General features: G+C 42.1%; 1 protein-coding gene and 1 long non-coding RNA gene across 6 annotated transcripts in view; one reads left to right on the forward strand and one right to left on the reverse strand.

The window, feature by feature from the left end:
- The window catches only part of PRDX1 (peroxiredoxin 1), a 262,541-nt gene extending 251,860 nt beyond the window's left edge, over positions 1 to 10,681 (forward strand). Inside the window, exons 1-6 of one of the 5 annotated variants that reach the window (XM_075097760.1) lie at positions 2,773 to 3,031; positions 5,931 to 6,047; positions 7,148 to 7,301; positions 7,586 to 7,708; positions 8,565 to 8,695; positions 10,293 to 10,681. In XM_075097760.1, the coding sequence (XP_074953861.1) occupies positions 5,942 to 6,047; positions 7,148 to 7,301; positions 7,586 to 7,708; positions 8,565 to 8,695; positions 10,293 to 10,378 (600 nt within the window). In that variant the 5' untranslated portion in view covers positions 2,773 to 3,031; positions 5,931 to 5,941 and the 3' untranslated portion in view covers positions 10,379 to 10,681. Of the gene's footprint in view, positions 1 to 2,772; positions 3,032 to 3,206; positions 3,725 to 4,526; positions 4,641 to 4,691; positions 4,724 to 5,930; positions 6,048 to 7,147; positions 7,302 to 7,585; positions 7,709 to 8,564; positions 8,696 to 10,292 lie in introns of those variants that run through there. The other 4 variants (XM_075097764.1, XM_075097762.1, XM_075097763.1 and 1 more) reach the window with 4 other exon arrangements.
- LOC142059220 (uncharacterized) lies at positions 8,753 to 12,575 on the reverse strand. Its single transcript, XR_012661252.1, has 3 exons — positions 12,354 to 12,575; positions 10,036 to 10,143; positions 8,753 to 9,660 (listed from the first exon to the last, which is right to left on the reverse strand). It is a non-coding gene; the product is annotated as an uncharacterized LOC142059220 (long non-coding RNA).
- Between the last annotated feature and the right edge of the window lie 9,399 nt (positions 12,576 to 21,974).

Raw genomic sequence — 21,974 nt, forward strand, 5'->3', positions numbered from 1 at the left:
GAGAACTTTAACAAATCTCAGCCTCCCATAATGTCATAGGGGGTAAAAGACAAAAGGTAAAGAAGACTAAAATGTCACCAAAAGGCAGCGATTATCCAAACCTACAGTAATAAAGTTTGTTAAAAAAAAAAAATACGTAGAGAAGGAAGAGGTGATGCAAGACATTTTGATCTAGAAATAGAGTCTTCACTTGAGCAAAACAAGGAAAGCATATTTAATGATGTATAATTGTTATCATTAAAACCATCATGCACCAGTTGCTTGTGCATAAATGCCCCACAGCTTGGGAACGTGGCAGTTGTTGACTTTTTGCACATACTATATTAAAATTTTCCCACATGGCCAGGATTTTACTCTTACTGTGCTCCTGATGGTTATACACGTACACAGTAAGTTCAAGACTCAGCGGGCTTTCTGCATGTGCAGTGATCTGCTCTACAGAACACCCGTGATCACGTCCTGGTGCGCTGGCTTTTGGGGGCAAGCATGGATCACGTCTACCGTAGAGCTGATGTGTGTATGCTCAAGGGGCATGCCCAGCATTGCTCGAGCCCAGTTTACGCTACTGTTCTGACTAGGTTCATCTTACTCTAGAAGTCCTGGATACCCTTACATAAAATCCTCAAATCCTCTTCTGACAAAGCACACGGAAACCCAAACGTGTGGAAGTGTTCTAAAATAGGACCCATTTCTTTGCCTTTGTTTTTACAGGGAAGTTTTTCACATCAAGGACCCATTTCAAGCCAAGACATATGGGAGACACTGTGATCAAAATGGTGCATGTAAAATCTGGCATGGTTATCCATTTGGAAATCTTTGGGTAGTTTCAGTACTCTGACACCGCAGAGCCAGCCAGCTCCTCCGTGTTAATACACGAACTACTTATTGCAGCCGTATCTGTGTGGATGGGTGCAAAGAGGCCTGCGCTTGGGCTGCCCATGCTCCATGCTAATCAGGTACAAGCTGGTCCTGTCTGGCAGCTATTTTAGCAGAACACTACACCACTGTTAATCCACTGTGTGAATAACAGTGTGGAGATGCAAGGTGTGGAGAGAACTCTCTCCTTCCCATACCCGCTTGGGTAGACATGCCCTTTCTTGGAGAACATTTTTTTAATCTAAGTGCCATCTTACATCTAAAGATTGAAAAAGGCTACAGAAACCCATCTGCTCAATGAATAAGGAGTGGCCCTGACAATTTATCTCTCCAAAACCTCCAGAAACTGATGCTTGGAAAGACTAGCTCAGAAAGTAATCAAAAATAATGAGGCCATGGACATATAAATGGAAATACAATGCTCAAGGCACAAACCTGGAACAAACTGCATTGCAGCAGCTATGCAAAATGGGTATATTATGCACCTGAAAGTGTGAGAAATGAGCATAACAAGCATTAGAGGAGTCTGAAACCATGAGAAAGTCATTACTGCTTTGTCCATTGGTGAATGTGCCAGAGTTGCAGTAGGACTACATTGTTCTAGAGGTTTTAATTAGGACCACCTGACCTTTCAGGGGTTAATCTGTTCACAGGCTCGTGGCCTGAGTTGGTAAGTAGGTATATACCTGTCGCAATTTGTGGACCTCAACCATTGTCACAACACTGATCTCAAGAAAGTTACAAACTTCTTTCAGTAAAAGAGTAAGCATGCTGTAACAACAGAAACAACAGGAGGTAAATTATTTGCATTAAGGTGAGTGCAGGTTTTTTTCTGAGTATGCATATACATGTTATTATGCTTATTATTTAAAGAATAATTTCATCTGGTCGAAATTCATCTGTCGAAACCAGCCATCTCCTGGGTGAATCACCACATGGGTACAGTCACCCAGCAACGCTACACAGTGATATAGATTATAAACATTTAAAGTTCGTTGATCCTTTGTGGTTTTCTCCTCATTACAGCTTACAATAAAGTTTTAACAGGTATAAGAAACACAACTGTAAACTGCAAAACAGACGAGTAAAAATCAGTTCCTAAACACATTTATCACTTTTGACTAAAGCAAGCAGTTTTGTCATTGATATGTCCTTAATGGCCTTTAGTATTCATTATTTAATAAAACTTTTATATTTAAATTCAGGGTTTGGTCCTTAAAAGTACTATGCTTCAATTTCGTCTTGGATCCAGACTCGATGCTTGTAAGGATTCACTCGGGCTCAATACCCCTCAGAGTAGCTTCACTCTGGGAATGAGTCAAAACTCCCTGAAGTGAATATTGTCTCTTCCAAGAGTTTCCATCCTACCCCCGAAGCTCAGAGGTTACACTTAATTTAGTTTTCAGCTTTTTTGCTGACTTGCAAGACTTGGATCAGTCTGCCCACTGATGGAGAAGAATGAATGAAAGCCTTGGGAATTAGTATCCGGCTGAGGAGCCAGTTGATAATATGGAATGGGAGGATAAAGACTTGACCCCACACCTACCTACCCCCTGGAACGCACATTGCTTTGCTAACAGGTTTGATTTCATTAATAATGAAGTCAATGGCAAACTCCCCTTCACCTAAATGATGTGCCAGTCATCTCTTATTTTCCCTCAAAATCGTGTTTATCCTCTGAAAATGATAACTTTTGATGATTTCTAATAATTATAGCCTTCTTATATTAAGGCATTAAAAAGGTAATTTCTTCTTGCAATAAGCCACCTGAGTCATCTTCCCATTAACTGTTTACAGCCATCACACCGGCTGTTTCCACGGCACCTCCCAGGTCGCCCTCCAAAGAATTATCTCCATTAATTCAAATTCTTTCGCCGCTTTCAGCGGTCCGGGGCCGTGTCTCGGCCGAGATAAGGCGGTGGCAGCCGGCTATCGAGTAGCCCGCCCGCGATGGCTGCAAATCTGCCAAGTCATGCTGCCCTTGCAGCGGCCGCCCGGTGGCGGCGGGGTCCCCCCTCCCCTCCGCTCCGCTCCCCTCCCCTCGGCGGCGGCGCCCGTCTCCTCGCGAGACCGGGGCGGCTATAAAGGCGGCGGGGCGGCGGGGGAGCCGCAGTTCGGGGCTGCGGCGGAGGTGTGTCGGCTGCTCGGGCATTGTGTAAGTGCGGGAGGCGGCGGCGGTGGTGGTGGTGGTCTCTGCGCTTCGAGGCGGGGGGGAGGGAGGAAAAGTCCTGCCTATTTTGGGGGGGCTGCACGTTGTTTTCTCATGCGTTTCTTCCCCCCCACCTTTTTTTTTCCCCCCGTTTTTTGGTTGTCCTTTCCCCCCCCCCCCCGCCTTCGGCGCGATGAGGTCCTGAGCAGCGGGGCGAGCTCTCGCTCTCCGCATCCCGCCCCGCAGGAGCGCTCTGCTGGGGCTGCCGCTTTCTGCCCTCCTTTGCTTCCACTCCCCCGTATTTTTTTGGGGGGAGGGGGGGCTGATAGCCCTTCCCCCGCGCCTGCCGTTACCATCTCCCCGCTGTGCCTCCCGGGGAGGAGCCTCCCCGCCTCCCGCTTCGCAGCCTCTTACCCCCCAGGGCGCCGGGCTGCGAGGGGCCGGGGTCCTCTGCCGCAGAGGAGCGCGGGCGGGTCCTCCATGTCGCTTCACGGCTCTGTCGGGAAGCGGCGCTCGGCGCGGTCTGCGTGCGCCTGGCTGCGGTGCGCTGCAGCCCAGGCCACCTGCGGCCACGCCGCCCTCCCCTGACCGCAGCTCCGTAGCGTAACCGCCGGCCTCTGACAGGCTGAAGGTAGCAGAGTGGTAGGCTGGTGCTGTGTTGTGAAACGGCTTTTCACTCTTGTTCTAGCTATCCTAAAGGTATGACTTCCTCGTTAAGAGTGTAGGCCTGGCTTATTATAGCTGCAGTTTGAAGGTAATTGAGGCCGTGCACGGCTATGAGCAACCGAAAGATATTCTGACCTGACTGGAGCGTACTTGATTTGCAATGTCCATTCTCCTTTCCTCTCGAATGAAAGGAAGTAACATACTGAGCCTGTGGTCTGTGCCTCTGTGGGTCAGGAAATGCTGTGGCTAAAAATCCAAGCAGAGCATGTGAGAACACATGCTAACCCTGCATGGAAAAGCAGAAACGTTGGCAGGTTGCAGGAGGTGCTCTGAGGAAAGCAGATGGCTCTCTTGCAGTACGAGGCAACTGAAATCTGCTGCCAGTATTAAAGATTTTCATGTTACCTCAAAAGGGATGAATAACTTGTAGTTTAGAAAGAGGAAGTACCAAAGAGCAGTTTGACAGCTTTTATTTGACATTGAATACCTAGTAAAATACTCCAGGGGATTACCAGTGGAACAAATATAGGAGGACTGGCATAGTACTGAGCGAAAGGATGACCTTGAGCTTGAGTAACGGAAGATAATATAATTCAGTGACAAAATATGGGGTCATGCACTCCAGGCAGAACAGCTCCTGCTTATGAGATAAAACTCATTAGTTGGAGGCATCTCGAGTGAATATTGTGCAACAACTGTCCTCGTCTCTCTTTGAGAACTGCAGTTTCAGAATTGCATCTGCACTCATGGCTACATGTGATGTTGGGCAGAGGGATTATTGATGCCTTCCTGCTCGACTGCTTCAGTGCAACCCTGTGAATTCTCTGCAGTTCTGGCCACCTTCATTTGTAAGACTTGGTCCTGGTCTGCTGTAGTTGAAGACCAAACCGTTGGGTGAAGATGGGGATAAAGAACTTTGTTGCAGAAGGCAGTTAGAAACACTAAAGAGGTTGGCGCTTATCTAACTCTCCATTTGCATTTTGAGGAGTACTCCCTATATACAGTCAGGGTGTGTAAGAGAAACTTTAAAAGGTAAAATTTCTTACTGAAAAGACTCTAAACCAATTAGTTTAAACTTGGATTTAATGCTAAATGTTTATGACTTACAGGCTAGTTCTCCAGGAAGAAAGTATCTGGCATGGGGGAAAGAGCCAAGAAATGAGATACTGTCAGTTTTTTTAGAATGGACTTAGTGCCTTGCAGGGAGGACTTGGAAGATGCCTTGAATCTCAGCTTTCCTTAGCAACCTGAGACTCATGCTAACCTTTCAGAGGCTTTTTGTCTCCCAGGCAGCTAGTGCTCATAGCAGTGTACAGAATGACTAAAGTGAAACCACTTCTGAGAAGATTGAGTTGAAGGAAAGTTCATCGTTACCTATTTGAAAGATTATGCTCTGGAAGTAACTGGAATTCTAAAGTGATATACTGCATTCCCAGACTGAGCAAAAATACTGTACAGGGTGTATTACAAATGACTCGTTTTTAGGGCAGGCAGCCAGCAGCAGAGTTCTCTTGTCCTTGTGTATCCTCTTATTATTTTTCAGTAGACTTGTAGGGGGAACAATCTGGCTGTACTAATTTAAGACTTGGTGAAATTTTGTTAACATAGAATGTGATTCCCATGTATACCATGAGTCTTTCTAGTTGCAAGTAAAACAAGGTTTAATTGTTCAAAAGGCTAAAGTGTAGTTATGTAGAGCACTGGGGATTAACAAAGGTTCTTTATCTTCCTGTTGATACCAGAAGAAAAGTTTGAGGTCTTAAATTCCCTTGTAAAATTGAACAAGGGTCTCCTTATCAAAAGTTCCAAAAAAAGACTTTCTAGCTCATCCACCAAGTGCAACAGAGGACTTGGTGAGGACTGCTAAAACTCTAAGCTAGCCCTCTCCCAGAATCTGAGCTGTAATGGTCAAAGAGCCATTACTGTGTCATTAGGAGGCTAATGAGCCATAGATCTCAAAGGGCTAGTAATCCATGTAGTGGCTTGGTGTAGGTATCTGGGCTGTGATTATTGAACTGCATCTCACTGTGCTGCCGCTTTACAAAGAAATGTTAGTGTTCTGACTGCACTACCCAGGTGACAAAGCTAAAGCTAATTTCACTCAAGCCTTGTGTTGCAAGACCAGGTGCTGATAAGCTGTCTTTACTGTTCAATCTAAATTGATAAGATGCTTTGAATAAGTGCTTCCTGGTGCAAATGTACTATTATCTAAACTGTGTTGTTATTAACTCCCATCTAGATTAAATCAAGATGTCTTCAGGAAAGGCTTTCATTGGGAAACCAGCCCCTGACTTTACTGCCACGGCTGTAATGCCAGATGGACAATTCAAAGATATCAAACTCTCTGACTATAAAGGTGAGATTATGTGCTCTCTAGTAACGCAGGTATAATCTGGCCGTATGCAAGAGTGGAGGGCACCTCTTTGGTTTCAAAGTAGTAGTGACCATTTGGCAGTAGACTGAAGTATGCAACTGTGTGATGGTTATCAGTGATGGCTGGGGTATGCTTGGGAAGCTGTCAGCAGCATGGCTGAATATCCCAGCTGTGATAGTAGTTGCTAATTAGTATAAAATGCCTCTAAACCCTAATCTCAGATTAGGCTTATTTGTCCTGTCTGTCATATTAGGAGACTGATGTAACATCTCCAAACGACGTGGAACAGTAAGATCTTCCCTTGTAGGCTTTCTGTCAATGGAAATTAGGTTTTTTCCCCTAACCAATAAAGTTCCTTTCTCTAGAGTACTGGCAAAATGTTTGCCTTGCCAAAAAAGCATACTAAAATCAAAGGGAAAGCCTGAAGTATTCAAATACTAATGTGGATGATTTTAGAGAGATGTTTCTAAAGAAGCTGTGGCCCTTCAGCTGCATGTGAGCTACCTGGTCTAGTAGAAGGTGCCCCTCCTTGTGGCAGGGGATTGGAACTAGATGATCTTCAAGGTCCCTTCCAACCCAGACCATTCTATGATTCAACGAGGGTGTTGAGTAGGTAATAACCTAGTCACGTACTCAATTAAAATGTCTCCTTGGCTTGTAGCTTTTCAGAACCATGGCATTTCTGCACTCCGTTAGTAGTCAACCACAGGGTCTTCTAGTGTAGCTACTAGGTGCGCTCTGGGCAGGCCTATAGGAGTACACGAGGAGACAGGCATTCCCTGTCAGATTTGATAATCTGGCTTTGGAGTCTTCAGATGGGTGGGGTTCTCTGTTAGAGGCTGTGGAGTGGCCTTGAAGAGTGCTGTAAATGGTATTTGGCTGAAGTGTAACTCCCCATGGTGCTTCATGGGCTTGCCACTTACAAAGCAAGTCCTAAAAACAGGCATCTGTAGTTTGCCATTTAATCTTTAAAGGTAGCATTGTATCAAGCCCTTTCTCCTATATCAGTATTTGAATGGTTGATGTTTAATATGACAGCTCTTACAAAAGTAAGAGATTAACTGGTTATACTGCCCTTCTAGGAAAATACGTTGTGTTCTTCTTCTACCCCCTGGACTTCACTTTTGTCTGTCCAACTGAAATTATTGCATACAGTGACAGAGCTGATGAATTCAAGAAAATTAACTGTGAAGTAATTGGAGCTTCTGTTGACTCTCACTTCTGTCACCTTGCCTGGTAAGAATCAGCCTTTCAACCTAATAGAATGTTCTGCCTGGTCTCAGTTCTTGCAGAAACTGAATCCTGGCTCTGTTCAAGCTTGCTTACTTCAGTATCAAATAAAGGCACTCAAAGTAGTGGTAGTGCAACATGCTTCTGAACAGACCTGAGCATGCTGTTCAGTTCTCTTGTTGCCTCATGGTAGACCAAGTATGATATTGTAGGAATGATCAGCTTCTGTTGTACCTTGTACTTTATTCTGAACTGTCCATATTTTTAACGTTTTAACTTCCTTCTTTTAGGATCAACACTCCTAAGAAACAAGGTGGTTTGGGTACTATGAAAATCCCATTGATTTCTGACACAAAACGTGCCATTGCCAAAGAATATGGAGTACTTAAAGAGGATGAAGGGATTGCATACAGGTAATGTGCAAGAAGGTAAACTTGCTGTTAGTCTTATGTTGCAACCATGGAGCATGTCAGATGAACACAGAGCTTGCATATACTTGATTGAACACCTGGAGCAAGCTGAAGCTATTAGCTCTTCTAGGTGCAAACTGCTTCAAGCTATCAAACACTCCTGCAAGGGGAGATACTACTTGGTTCTCCTTAGTGTTTAGACTTTTCATGGTTTTGTTAAGCTGGATAAATGCTTGATGCTTCTCTTTGATTACCTGTGTGCACTGTGCAGGAGTCTCATGCAGGTGGGCTTCTGCAAACATTGGTAATACAAGACCTATGTAGACATGAAAGTGATTACAGGTATTTAGTGATTAAAGTACAGATTAATTAAAACACAAGCCTTACGTTTTAGTTGACCGTTCAGTAGCAGTTGCTGAGGGAGCTGAACTTCTGCTAACTCTTAATATGACTCTGGAGGACTAACTGATGAGCCATTGCTGGGTTGGGTTTTTTGAGAATGGTGTGTGTAGTCTTTATTTGAATGTAAAAATGCCTCTGCTTCAATTCACTTTTGTCTTGGGTTTCTCTTCCATTTTGTTTTTCCACTAGTATCTTCCTTAAATAGTGTTGCTTTCCTGCATTAGTGTTTTGACTTGCCTCCTGTCCTTCCTAGTTCCTGCTGGATGTTAGGCTTTTAACTGCTAATGTTTTAGTGCTACGCATACATGGAAGGTATTAGGTTTTTAGGAAGAGGTCAGTAATGACACAACACAACTTACTGCCATAATAGAATACTGAACTTGAGGTTTTGAAACTCACTTCAGTCTAATCAGTCTTTCAAAAGTGGTGTTTAACTTCAGGGTTGTGGTTTTTTCAGGGGTCTGTTCATAATTGATGAGAAAGGCATCTTGAGGCAGATAACAATCAATGATCTTCCTGTTGGCCGTTCTGTTGATGAAACCCTCAGACTTGTCCAGGCCTTCCAGTTCACAGACAAACATGGAGAGGGTAAGAGTTCTTCCTCTTTCTAATCTTAAATGTTTTTTCTAGAAAACAGTATTAATTAGGCAGGTTAAATGAAGATTTATTGAAAGGTGCTAAGTACACGTAATGATCTGTGCACAGCAAGTAACAGTGCCTCTTGAAATGCAGCTGGTTCTGTAAAGCTACTTGTTGAAGGACACCATAGTGCTATATTTATCCTATTGCAGTTAATTGTCCATTGAGTACTTACTCAGTTTTGCAATATCACTTTAATGAACTTGGTGCTGGATGTCTTGTTGAGCATATAGCAGTTGTCTCTTCATTAGACACAGAAAATAGCTGAGATGGAAATGAAGAACATGTAATAACTTAGCGTGCAAGGGTAAGCATAATTTAGACTTGGCTCTCAGATTTGGTAGGTTGAGACTATCAGTACTAATGCCATGTCTTATATAGTCTACTAGACAAAGCATTTAAATTCCCAGAAAGCCTGCTGATCTTTGGCCTCACTGCACATGGACACAAATGTAGTGAGGAGAAAATGGATGATGGGTTTTTTCTGCCCATAGTTCAAGAGATATAAGGTGCTTGAGGCTGATAGCTTTTCTGCAGGAATTAAAAAACAAAAAAGGCATTGTAGATGAAAGGTTTGGACCAGGTTATGGAAACTCAGAATTGCTATGTAGGTATTAGTAGTCTTCAGCTGTCATTAATGATGTGTTGGTGCTGGTCATACTGAACTTGTTTCAGAACTGGTAAATCAATGGCAGATTTTATTAAAACAAGCTGCTATTGTGACTATGCTATAGCCTGAAGAGAGTCAGTGTTTCTGAACTTGTATGCCTTCCTGCGTCAGCTGAGGAGACATCCTTAACACTTGACGGAGCGGTCACATGTCATGCAAATGAAGCCTGTTGGGGTTTACTATGCCCTGGAGCAGTCAAAAGCTGGCAAAAGCTTTTCTTCCAGAAGTAGAACTGCAGTCCCACCTAAACCAGGATAGACCAGAATGAGGTGTTCAGCAACACTCAGAAGCTGAGAATACTATAGCTAAAATTGTCAGTCTTGTGTGGACCATGCATTAAGCCTTGCATGGTTGTATACAAGTAAGACTGTCTTAAAAATACTGCTCAGGAGTCACTGCAATTTTGAGGCTTTGCAACCTCTATGTCTTGGTGTGGCCTTTTGATAGCCATATAGGGGAACTAGAGGCAGTTTAATTCTTCTGCCTCCCCATTGAACCAGACTGGATTAATAGGGTTGATTAAAGATAAGGAGAATATAGACTTGACTGGATCCAAAAAGAGAGGTGTACTGTAATAGTTGTAAAGCCTTCTGACCCAGATTGCTGGAGTTGGTGTTACCTTGTTATTAACTCCTCTGAAGCTTTTAAGGAGGATGGGGAGGGGTAGTACATGTGTAAAGGTCCTGCTGTTCCATGGGCAAACACCTGGTTCCTTGGGTGCTATTACCTAGTGAACAAATGAAAATCAGTAAAATAAACTGAACATAATGCCCCACTGAATAATGCACCTTCTGTTTTGAATTGCTGGTTTTAGTGTTGTATAAAACATGCTTTGCAGGAGCAGCTGGTAAGACTTAAACATTCTTTTCATTTCAGTGTGCCCAGCTGGATGGAAGCCTGGCAGTGACACAATCAAGCCTGATGTTCAGAAAAGTAAAGAGTATTTCTCCAAGCAAAAGTAAACTTTCAGTCTGAGTGGAAACTAGTATGCCTTACGTAAAGAGCAAGCATCTATTACTGAACTTCGACTAAGTCCTTGCATATGAGTCAAGGGATCATGATATAGGTATAAACAGTAACTTTTTTACTTGAAGGAAAGTTTGTCCTGTTGACACTACCTTCATAGAAAATATTAATGATCAATATCTGTACATCAAGCCCTGTTGACTTTAGTGACAATGCAGTGTATGTTGGTTAGCCGTGTGTTGCATATAGAGCAGTAGTACCCTTTTGTAACTCTATTAAATAAACTCATGGAAAGAGCATACTGTCTACTGTTGTTATGTAGTAATCAGGAGCCCTGAAAGCAATGCAGGCTGCACTTTTGAAAGATCTGTCTACAGACATGTCAGTAGACATCTCAATTCCTAAAGGCTTTTTACAGCTGCATTCTAATGGAGATGCTAACACTTAAGTCTTCATGTTACGGTAGTAAAGTACTCTTTACACTCTTCACAATTTTGCTACTAAGTAGAGGAACGTGGTTTGATATTAGTCTGTTGGACTTAAGCAATACTACAGTGCCCAGAGCATGAAGCATAAATGTGACTGATAAAGGCCAGGCATATTTTCATGCAGTGTATTCACTTTGGTCAAATTTATGACTGTTCATGCTAAATTTCATGGAATCCAACATTCAGTTTGAACACTACTGGTACAGGAGTGGAAGATGGCTTTATGGAAAGCAAATTTCCTTGGATATGCAACACTCATCCCTAGTCTCTTCCACTACACAGAATGGGAGTGAGAATATGCCAGTTATCCATTAGCTTATATCATATGATTTAAGATCAAAAGAAGGGTGACACTATGAAACCTGGTACGCAGATGTGCTCAGCCTTGTCTTTAATCTGATTATGTGCATACTCTAAAATGCAAACCACATGCCTCTGGCCTTAAGTTACACTAAAGCTGTGGCTGCTATGTAGCTTCATGGTAGAGGTGGCTTGTAATAAAGTCCTGAACTTCAGAGCTGAGGATTTGGGGAAGGAGCTATTGCCTAGCAATATAAGTAAGTTGGAACCTTGTGATCTTGTGTACCTGTAAAGATTAAACTCTAAAGGCCAAGACCTTGTATCTAACTGCAGCTCCTCAAGTAGTAAACAAGTTCTGTCCTGCCTAAAGTGAGCAATTACAAAGTTGAGGCCCAGGGCTACAGATGTCAGTCAGAAGTGAAAGCTGCATGCCTTGAGTTGTAAACTTGTCTTGTGCAGTTGGAAAAAATAGACTTATTAGAAATGCCTTTCTACCAAATACTGCAATAAGACCCAGGGGATTAGCTATTTTAGTATTTAGGTGCCACAAATATTCCTGAAGATATGTGAAAGTGATGGTTGGTTGGCTCATTTTTGTTATTTAAAATCCCAATTATTATTCTCAAGACAACTAATGATGCTAACATTCCAGGGTGGTATTGAGAAGTGACAGGTACATATGTATATTAAAAAACATGGTTCAAGGTAAATGAATGAATACTAATCAGTATGGCTGAGCGCAGTCATCTTTGTTTACCAGACTTCTTTCCTAGAAATGAATAGGAGTGAAGTCAGGGCTAGTCTAATATAAAACTTACCTTAGTTGTATCTAGCTATATTAGCCTTGACATTACAAAATTGGTCACAGCAGTTCTTTGGAGGGTACAGTATTGGTGTGGTCTAGTCCTGTGGAATGGGGATATTTACCCTGATTTAACTAAAGTGACTTCTGTACCTATTCAGAAGTAGAATTGCAATGTGTTTCAACTGGGCCCTTGCATCATATAATGCTACATAAAGCCCTGCTAATGCCTGATAGCATGGCAAATAAGCCCCAGACTAAGGGTCTTTATGTTAATGACCAAGTTCAGCTCCTCACCACGACTTAAACGGTCTTTCTCAAATCGTTCAAGTGTATTCACTGTTCAGATGTAAAAAACGAATTCAAAAGGACCAGACTTACTAGCTGCTCTCCAGCCTGCCCCTTGTTGTAGGGGATAAAGGGGTTCTTTCACACCCTGGTCTTGGGGCTGCATCCCAGAAGGCAGAGGGAGTCTTGACGCGGGCTCAGAGGCCTCCGGGCCCTCGGAGGGAGCGGAGTGGCCGGCGGCAGCGCAGCCCGTTCCCGCGGGGCTGCACCCCGCAGCCCAGCCTCGCCCTGCCTTTTCCAACGGCCGGCGCGCGCGGCCGCCGGGGATTGGCTCCGGTGGGGAGCGCGCGGGCGGTGCCCCGCCCCCCGAGGGGCGGTGGGAAGCGGCGGCGTCCACCCGTCCTGTGGTGGCTGAGGAGGGTCTGAAGCGCCCGGGTCGGGGAGTGTCTCTTAAAAACGCCGCTCCTCGTAATTCACTTAACCAACACCTCCGATGTAACGTGTTTCTTTTGATACCCTGTTTCCTTTGTGTACCGGTCATGGGGAGACTCGAGTTCTGACAGGAAGATGTTATTAGCTGCTGGCATTTACCCTCACTGCTTAATGCAGTTATCTGCACTTCTGCTTTTAGTTAAACCTAATATTGTCCAATAACATATTTTCAACACCTTCTACCTTTTCAATGTCCCAATAGCAACAGCTGTATTTGTGTGTTTATTTTCCTCTTTTTGGAAAGTGATTAATCTCAGTAGCTACTTAAGTAACTATTAATTTAAGAAAAAAAAACCTGTGACCGAGAAAAACATTTCAGTTATAATCAGTCTGCTGTAATTTCTATCAGTCTGCTGAGTCTTCTACAACTCAATATATGGTAATGCAGTGAAATGTCCTAGATAAATGTGTTCACAAAGCCGGTGTTGCCCACACCACTTTTTTGCCGTCCACTTGGAGCTGGAACACTGAGACGCTACTAATAGTATGTATTCAAACATGGTCACTGGAAACGATGACAATGTAGAAATACAAAACAGCCAAGAAACAAAATACCTGTGAGTTAGGAACTGTATTATAAGTTTGCACTAAATGATTGACTGCAGGAATTAATGCAATTAAAAAATTTTTTTTTGTTATTCTTCAGCCATGTGAGGCATTCATGGGAACGTTTGCCACGTTCTCATTTTAATGTTTCCAAGAGTATAACACACAAAATGCGTAACACACAAAACTTCAAATCAAGAAGACCCTGGGTTTATTTCTTTGCTTAAACTCAGTATTGATTCAGATGCAGCTTGGAATTTCCATTAAGTGTTCTTGGGTTTACTCCCCACTCCTAGTACTGTGATATCTTAGACTGGTGGAATTTTTATGACATTCAAATAACTATAATCATTTATTGAGAAACATCTTTTCATGTACCTACCAAGATGCATATTTTATTTTCATTACAGTTATGAACTGGTTTTACTTTCATTATCAATGGGTGCCATATTTCCCAGTGAGGTAAAAACACATCAGCAATTCTTAGTTTTGGTGACGAGACTGATAGCTGTTGCAGTATTGTGTATGGCTTAGTGGGATTTTCCCTGAAGGGGCATATGGCAGACGCTATTTAGAAAGGGCAGACTATTGAATGTGCTGTTTGTCTTTTTTTTTTTTGATGTGTGAGTGATTGCACATCTTTTTTTTTCTGGTTTGGGTGCTTATTGTAAAAATAACCTTGTATTCATTAATTTCTTCAGAATATTTTACTCAGAATAGTCAGATGAAGGGAAACTGAAATCCATCTCACTGTGTCTCTTTTCCATTTCTTTTTAGTTGTAGCTGATTGCTATGATTACTGGGATTTATACAACCAGCTTGCTGCTTGGCAAAAGAACATTTTACAAACATATGAAGTTTCAGTCTTAACATAATCCCTGAAAAATCATTTGGATCAGTTTAAAAATCTGTATGTATCTTTTACAGATTTTTACAGAAATTTATGGTACTGCATTCCTCTCAAAAGCAGAGTGCCAATGGAAACAAATGTACTAGCAGTCATCTTCTGACAATACGATAACGAAATTGGCTATATTTTAATATATTTATATTCTTGTTTTTGAGGGCTGAACTACACAGCAGCAGGTGTTTACATTGGTAAGCTGCTATAGAGGATGTAATTACATAAATATATATGGGATATTATCTATTCAGAGAGATCTGCAAAACAGTTAAAACTGTATGTAATCAAATGTTTCAAAATTGTACGCAACAGTAGTTAACAGAGCGAACTCAGTCTTTGAATTTCAGTCTTTGAAACTGAACTTTAACAGCTGTGGTGAAGTAACCCTGACATCTCCTCTGGGTGGGGTGGTGTGATCTTGCCCTCAAAATAAATGGCAAACATCCTGGTCGCTGCCGTTTTGCAGACAATGGCTTTACATACTGATTTGTCTGATCTTGTTGAAGACTGAGGTAAAGTGGATGGAAATTAATCTTCTACACGTTGTGTTCTTATAACATCTAAAACTAAGAGTACTGACTCCCTTGTATTTGTGATAGATGCCTTTAAGTTCTCAAAGAGAATAGCATATGTGCAAGAGCATCAACAGGATTTTTTGTGTGTGTGTAATACAAAACAGTGCATCAGACTTAAGTCTGATGTTATTCTATGTTATGTGTTTATCATAGCATATATAGAAGGTGATTTTGATATTCAACATACAGAGCCTTACCTTTACTAGCTATTGTACATCTTTTACGAGTATGTTATTTCAACATTAACAATTGGGTATTTGTTTTTAGGTGTTTATAAGAAAAAAAATGCCTAGTAATGTTTAAAGAATTAGCACTTTGTTACAAAATTAGTATCTCACTTGTTTTGAAAAATACGCTAAAAAGTTACTAAATTTAAAAAGTGCTATTTTCTTAACAAATGCTCCAGCCTTTTTTTCAGGCCTTTGATGAAAGTTTATCAGATTGTCCAACAAATCAATACAGTTCAAAGAACACAAGCAAGTAGTTTACATCTCACAGGTATTGCAAAATTATGCACTTTTGTTAGGAAAGTATGTTTACAAAAGGCCCATGACAGTACTTTTTAGTAGTATTATATATCCAACTAACGCTTATGAAATATGTTAAAATAATGGGATTTATCATATTAATATATTAAAAATATGATAGATATCCCCTGTGAAATTTTCAGTGGGTCTGATGTTCAGTATTAAATGACAGTCTGTGTAAATACATATTCTGAAGTATCTTGCTAGACAGAGAACTTGAACCATGATGTTTCTGGTTTTAACTCTGCAAAGGGATAAAAGAGGTTAGTGCAGAGGAGTGGCATGAAGCCATGGGGTAGTTAGCTCTGTCCAGCCTGTAGTAGTAGGAATGCAGCACATTTGGACATCGATTTAGAAAGTGTGTTAGAGCTGACACTGGGTTTTTTTGATACAAATTAAGGGCACATACAGAAAGAACACTAAATGAGGAAATCAAATAACAGGTATCTTTTTGATCATTAATGTATTACCTTCTATTTTTAATATTAGAAGCAAAAAGCCAGATTAATTTTCCTTTAATGTACAGTCAGAACGGATTTTACTTTGTCTGTCCACACATCTGTGTTTATATTGGGTCACTCGTCAGCGTCTTCACCTGTAACATTGGTATAATTTAAGCACCTTACAGAATGTAGGAGAATGATATTACAGAATGGCTTTGGCCTGCAAAGCCTGTGCAAATTGAACGGCTCTGTGTGACCAGTTAACCTGAGCTGCACAGACTTAGGAGGCTGCAGGAGAACAAGTTGCTGTCACGCTGGGAATTGTTTGCAGTGTTCCTGCACAGCGATGTGCCTGCGGTGAGCTCTTCTCACCACACCTAGTGATGATAGGTTTGGACTTTAATGTGAAACTTGGCTCTTTCGCCTGAAACTTAAACCACTGTACATATTATGGGACACAGGCCTGAATTTAGAATGTTTCTGTGCAAGATACTGTTTGACCGTATCTATATGAATATATAAGAAGCCATTAAGACTGCACTGCCCTCTGAAACTGTGAGCCCGGTGGGTTTATGTTCCTACTCTACAGCAACATATTTTTTGAAGTATCTACACAGAAAAATTAGATTAATATCCTTTGTCATGACAGAAAAAATCTTTACAATTAATAAAACAGTGTAATTTAAAACCAATATATTTAATCAAATTCACTTTTCACAAAAATAAGGTGAATTTCTTTCCATTTTTATTTCTGTAGGTTTTTTATATTTTGGAATAAGAGCCTGTTAAAAAACAAAGCAAGGAATAATTCAGGAAGACAAGTCAGAATAATACTGGAAAAAAGATTATGACATGAAATGAAAACCTAAAACTAGCTAATTCCTTTAAAAGGAATGAGGTTTTATGGATTCATAAAAAACCCTAATGATTCTGCATAAATTTAAAATTCTGTTGGATATTTTTCAACCCAGAAATTCCCCCCCACCTATTCCTTTTATTTAATTTCCAGGAAGTCTCCTACCCATGCTTTGTTTTACATGAGGATAAAAAAACAACCAGGGTAACTTGTTGTAAAGGTGTGTGATTTCCAAAAACTTTGAAGATGTAAAAAACCTGAATTGTTTTTCAAAGTTTCCTTTAGGAAGTGTTTTGGGAAAATAAATCATATGCGCTCATTAAAAAGAAAATTGCTCACTGAATTATGTACAAACATCAACAAAAATAACGAAGTGAAAAATGTATTATAATATTAATGAATGGTAGTTATGTAATTTATTTTTTCAGGAAGTCGCCATTTCAAATACTTTTGTATGTATATAATCATATTTTGAAGGTTGTGGTATATTATTGAAGAGACTTTAAACATTCCACTGAAATATATTATTGCTCATTCTATGGCAAAATATTTCAATTTTTTGTTAGGTTTCCCACCGTGTTTCTCATTATTGTGTTTTGGTTATTGGAAAAAAAATATGCCATTTTTTCATCTAAAGTGCTGTTTTCCTAAGTAATGTGAGCATCTATCTGTTTTTCAGTCTCAGAGAGAAAAGAAAAGCATGTTTGTGTTCTTGGGTCTTTCTGTTTCCTCCTTGAAAACCTAGAAGGGAAGTGCTCTGTTTGCTTTCTGAAGCAAACATGATTGATGACCTGTCACAGGATATACGATGGGACAGGACGCCAACTTAACAGCAAAAAAGGTCTCATGAATACATTTGTCCATTGTGGTAGATGAATTTGTGAAAGTTAAGGTTGCAGAAGTACGGCTGGCTCTCTGCTGCAGTAGGTGGCAAAGCCCACTTCCCCTCAGAGGAAGAACTTTGGAACTGTTGCTGCTTAGATCAGTATTCAAAGCTAACTTTTAAAATGTACCTTTTGCATGGCACTGAGCAGAGTGCTGATAACCAGAAGGGCGCTGATCAGTGGGCGCCACGTCTTGTTTTCAGAAATATGGAAGTCTGAGGTACTTTAGTCAAATTCAAGTCACTGTGCATTTTCAGTGATTTAACCCGTGTTAAATAGTAGCTACACCACCAATAACTTTGGTCACAAGTGAATAAAAGACCATGTATACTATAGTGAATGGGTAGAGTGATGCTTCTGACCCACAGGAGGGCAATGTAACCCTGTTTTAAAAAAAAAAAAAACACAAAAAAAAAACCCGGAAGAGTTCGCTGCTCTTACAAGGTTGGCTATTTTTGTCTGACGCACCAGCACTGATTTATACAGCAAACCATCTTTTAGTCTTCCATAGTCTAGAGGAAGACAGGACTGTTACAAGCCATCCTTTTTATAGGGGAAGGAAATAAGGCAATACCAGGAATTAAGTTTGCCAAACTCTACTTCATAACCAACCAAACAGTGCTTATTCTTGTACCACTGAGATGCAACTGATTTAACTGGTAGGGAAAAAAAAGTGTTTTTCCCTTTCTGAGAAATAATCCTGATGGCTGCTTGTCGCCAGATTAGATTGTGCTTTGCATTTAACCAGTGTCATCTGTCGCATCTTAATAGAAATCTCAGTTCTGTTAATGATGATGTCAAAAAAGGCAATGTTTAACTGAGAGAGAGAATGAATGATAAATGTTATGTGCATGAAAACATTAAAAATTTTTTAATTATCCATAGAATATTTTATTAGCTGAATATATACTGATACCTTATTGCTAAAACTGAATTCAAATAGCTTTTAATTTTTTTTTACTGTTCAGCTCTACATGTTATATTGAGGAAAAAAGATACTTTAATAAATGTTTAAAAATTAGGATTTAGTGAAAAACTTACTTGTCTAAAAAATGTTGAAATGTGATACTTGAGCTAGTAAATCTCTCCAGGTATTTGCAATTACTTGTTTGACATTTGTAAATGCTGAAAACAAGAATGTCTTCACAATGCCTCAGGATCCAAGAATGAGCCGTTCCTCACCATGTCTAGTCTTGTCCCAAGAGATAAGTCAAACAGGTTCTCAGACTTTAGTTTTGTAAGACAAGGACCATTATACTCCAGCCAGCAAGGAAAGAAAATTCCTAGCTGCAGCTGTGGATCTTAGTGACCTGGCTAAGAGAAAGCCAGTAAGAACCAATCCAATTCCCTCCAAAATTACTGTAGTAGGAATGGATGTATTATTAAACATTTGTACTCTGTCCTGCCTGACATAACTGTATTGCCAGAAGCACAAAGAACATGGATTTGCCCTTACAGAGACTCAGTATTCACTAATATGTTTTAACAGATAAGAATTCCGGTTCTTAGAGGTGTTACTTTTAGGTTACGGAGGGAAAATCCCTGAAATATCAATTATGTATCTGTGCTGGCTTTGGCTGGGGTAGAGTTAATTTTCTACACAGTAGCTAGTATGGGGCTGTGTTTTGGATTTGTGCTGGAAACAGCCTTGATAACACAGGAATGTTTTTGTTACTGCTGAGCAGGGCTTACACAGCATCAAGGCCTTTTCGGCTTCTCGCCCCACCCCACCAGCGAGTGGCTGGGGGTGCACAAGAAGCTGGGAGGGAACACAGCCAGGACAGCTGCCCCCAACTGACCCAGGGGATATCCCACACCGTGTGACGTCATGCTCAGCATATAAAGCTGGGGGAAGAAGAAGGTGGGGGAATGTTTGGAGTGATGGTGTTTGTCTTCCCAAGTAACCATTACATGTGATGGAGCCCTGCTCTCCTGGGGATGGCTGAACACCTGCCTGCCCATGGAAAGTAGTGAATGAATGCCTTGTTTTGCTTTGCTTGCGCGCACAGCTTTTGCTTTGCCTATTAAACTGCCTTTGTCTCAACCCATGAGTCTTCTCACTTTTACCCTTCTGATCCTTTCCCCCATCCCACCAGCGGGGAGCGAGTGAGTGGCTGCGTGGGGCTGAGTCGCTGACTGAGGCTAAACCACAACAGTCCTTTTTCAGGCCCAACATGGGGCTTGAAGGGTTTGAGATAACAGATTTGATTGGAATGCACTAGATTGAATTTATAGCTGTTATTGCTGTTTAGCTATTAATTGGCTGGCTTCTGTGCTTGCCATGGGGCTTGCTTGCCTTACTGTATATTGGAGTCTAGTGCTCGTTAGTGGCTCGTTTTGCTTTCGCTGCTCGCTGTAGTGCTGTGCTGCTGCTCATCTTACTCTGCTGTGCTTGGGAATATTCTGATAACAGCAGTGGCCATGTGCCTGGGCTGGCAGGTGGCCGGGCCATCGCTGCTGTTTCTGTGCTGCTGTACTGGACAGGCTGGAACTTCAGTGTGAACTTGAGTCAAGGGGACTGTGACCTGTGGATAAACCCATGCCAGAGCAGATATACCTTGAAGTGTCTGTGGCCATGGTTATGTCTGTGCCGCAGTGGGTATGCCTCTGAAGGTATTGTGGCCTAAGGATAAGTCAACACTGGAGAATGTACACCTTGATGTTTCTGTGGCTATAGATAAGTCCATGCTGCAGCAGGTACACCCTGTAGCATCAGTGGCTGTGCATGAGCTCATGCTGGAGCACCTCAAAGCCTGTGACCATAGATAAGCCCACAACAGAGCAGGTACGCCCCTGGAGGGACTGCAGTCATGGGCAAGGCTGTGTTGGAGCAGGTTCTCTTCTGAAGGGTCTGTGGCAGTGGGTAAGGCCATGCTGGAGGCATTGTGGCCCATGGAGAAGGTCACGCTGGAACAGGTGCACGTCAATGTGACTGTGGCTGTGGATGAGTCTGGGCAGCAGCAGGTGTACCCCTGGACAGACTGTGGCTCCTGGGTAAGGCTCCACTTGGAGCAGGTACGACCCCAAGGCACTGCAGTCTGCAGGTAGGTCCAAGCCAGAGCAGGGGCAAGGGGAGGAGTTCATTACAATGTTAAACCTGATGGTCTGGTCCAAAGGGATAAGGTGTGGAGACTGTAAGGAAACACCTTTAAATTGTTGTAACCCAGCATTTGAGTTGCATATTATAGGAATTACTACAGCAGGAACCACCCGAACCACTGGAGGACAAGACTTAAAAGAAGCAGTGCAAGTGCAGCAGTGATGTGACCTGAGCTGGCTTTGGTGCTGCCACAATCCACTGTTCGGTTGAACAGTTTGGCCAAGGTTAAACCCCCTTGCTTTCTAACCAACCTCAGATAATTCTGGGAGGTTGGGGGTGGCTGGGCTTAACTTCTGATTAACTCCAATGTGTTATCGTGACTACGTTCCTTTTACATTCTTGGAAACAGAATTAAGACTCAAAACGGAGCCAACTGCCAAGTCACTTTATTTGGCCAGAAATAGATACAGGAGAGAAAAGCAACGAAAGACAGGAAAAAAAAAGGTGAAAAAGGGAACGAGAGGGAGAGGAGGGAGAGAGGGACTGTTGCAATAGCTATCACCACTCTGTCTGGTCTGGGCGGGGGGGAGTCCAGGCGTCCAATGCATCTTTGAAGCCAGTGGAGGTGGGGATGTTCCAGAACGTGCTGCCCGTCATCTCTGCTGGCTTCCCCTTTTAGAAGGTTGCTCACTTGCATAGCCAGTGACTGTTCTGCATAGCCCTGCCTCCCACTCGGCGGTGGGCACGTGCCCAGTACTGTCACTAGAGAGTGCCTGAATGTTCTGGAGGGTCTGAGCACTCCCCTACAGGTTGCCAGTCGGCCTTGGGCCCAGGCGTAGCGGAGGATGTACTCTGAGATAACAGGGCACACATACCTGTTGGGTTGACCTTGGTGATTAAACTTTTCCATTCAGCTGCGTAGTGATCAGGCTTTAGTAGTGAAACTTGCCTGCCAACAATGTTGAGTCAAGTTTCTAGTCCCTGGCAGGTGCCCCATAACTCCACACGACACACCACCTCTCCTGCCGAGTGACCACCAGAACAGATGGAGCCCAAAGTCATGGACTAAATGAACTCAGTGGACATTTTGTGGACATTTAAAAGATATTTTATAGGGCCAGTCTGTAGGCTAAGGGAATGATATCTGTATTATTATCACAGGATGGGAAGAGGATGGTGGTTAATGAGGATGTATTGGATAGTGTGGGACCTGAGCATGACGTAAATGGTATGGAATAAGGGGTGGAGAATGTGCTGGTTTTGGCTGGGATAGAGTTAATTTTCTACACAGTAGCTAGTGTGGGTCTGTTTTTGATTTGTGCTGGAAACACCCCTTGATAACACAGGAATGTTTTTGTTACTGCTGAGCAGGGCTTACACAGACTCAAGTCCTTTTCTGCCTCTCACCCCACCCCACCAGCAAGTGGGCTGGGGGTGCAGCTTTTTG

This window comes from Phalacrocorax aristotelis, chromosome 6 (genome assembly GCF_949628215.1).
Source record: "Phalacrocorax aristotelis chromosome 6, bGulAri2.1, whole genome shotgun sequence".
NCBI lineage: Eukaryota > Metazoa > Chordata > Aves > Suliformes > Phalacrocoracidae > Phalacrocorax > Phalacrocorax aristotelis.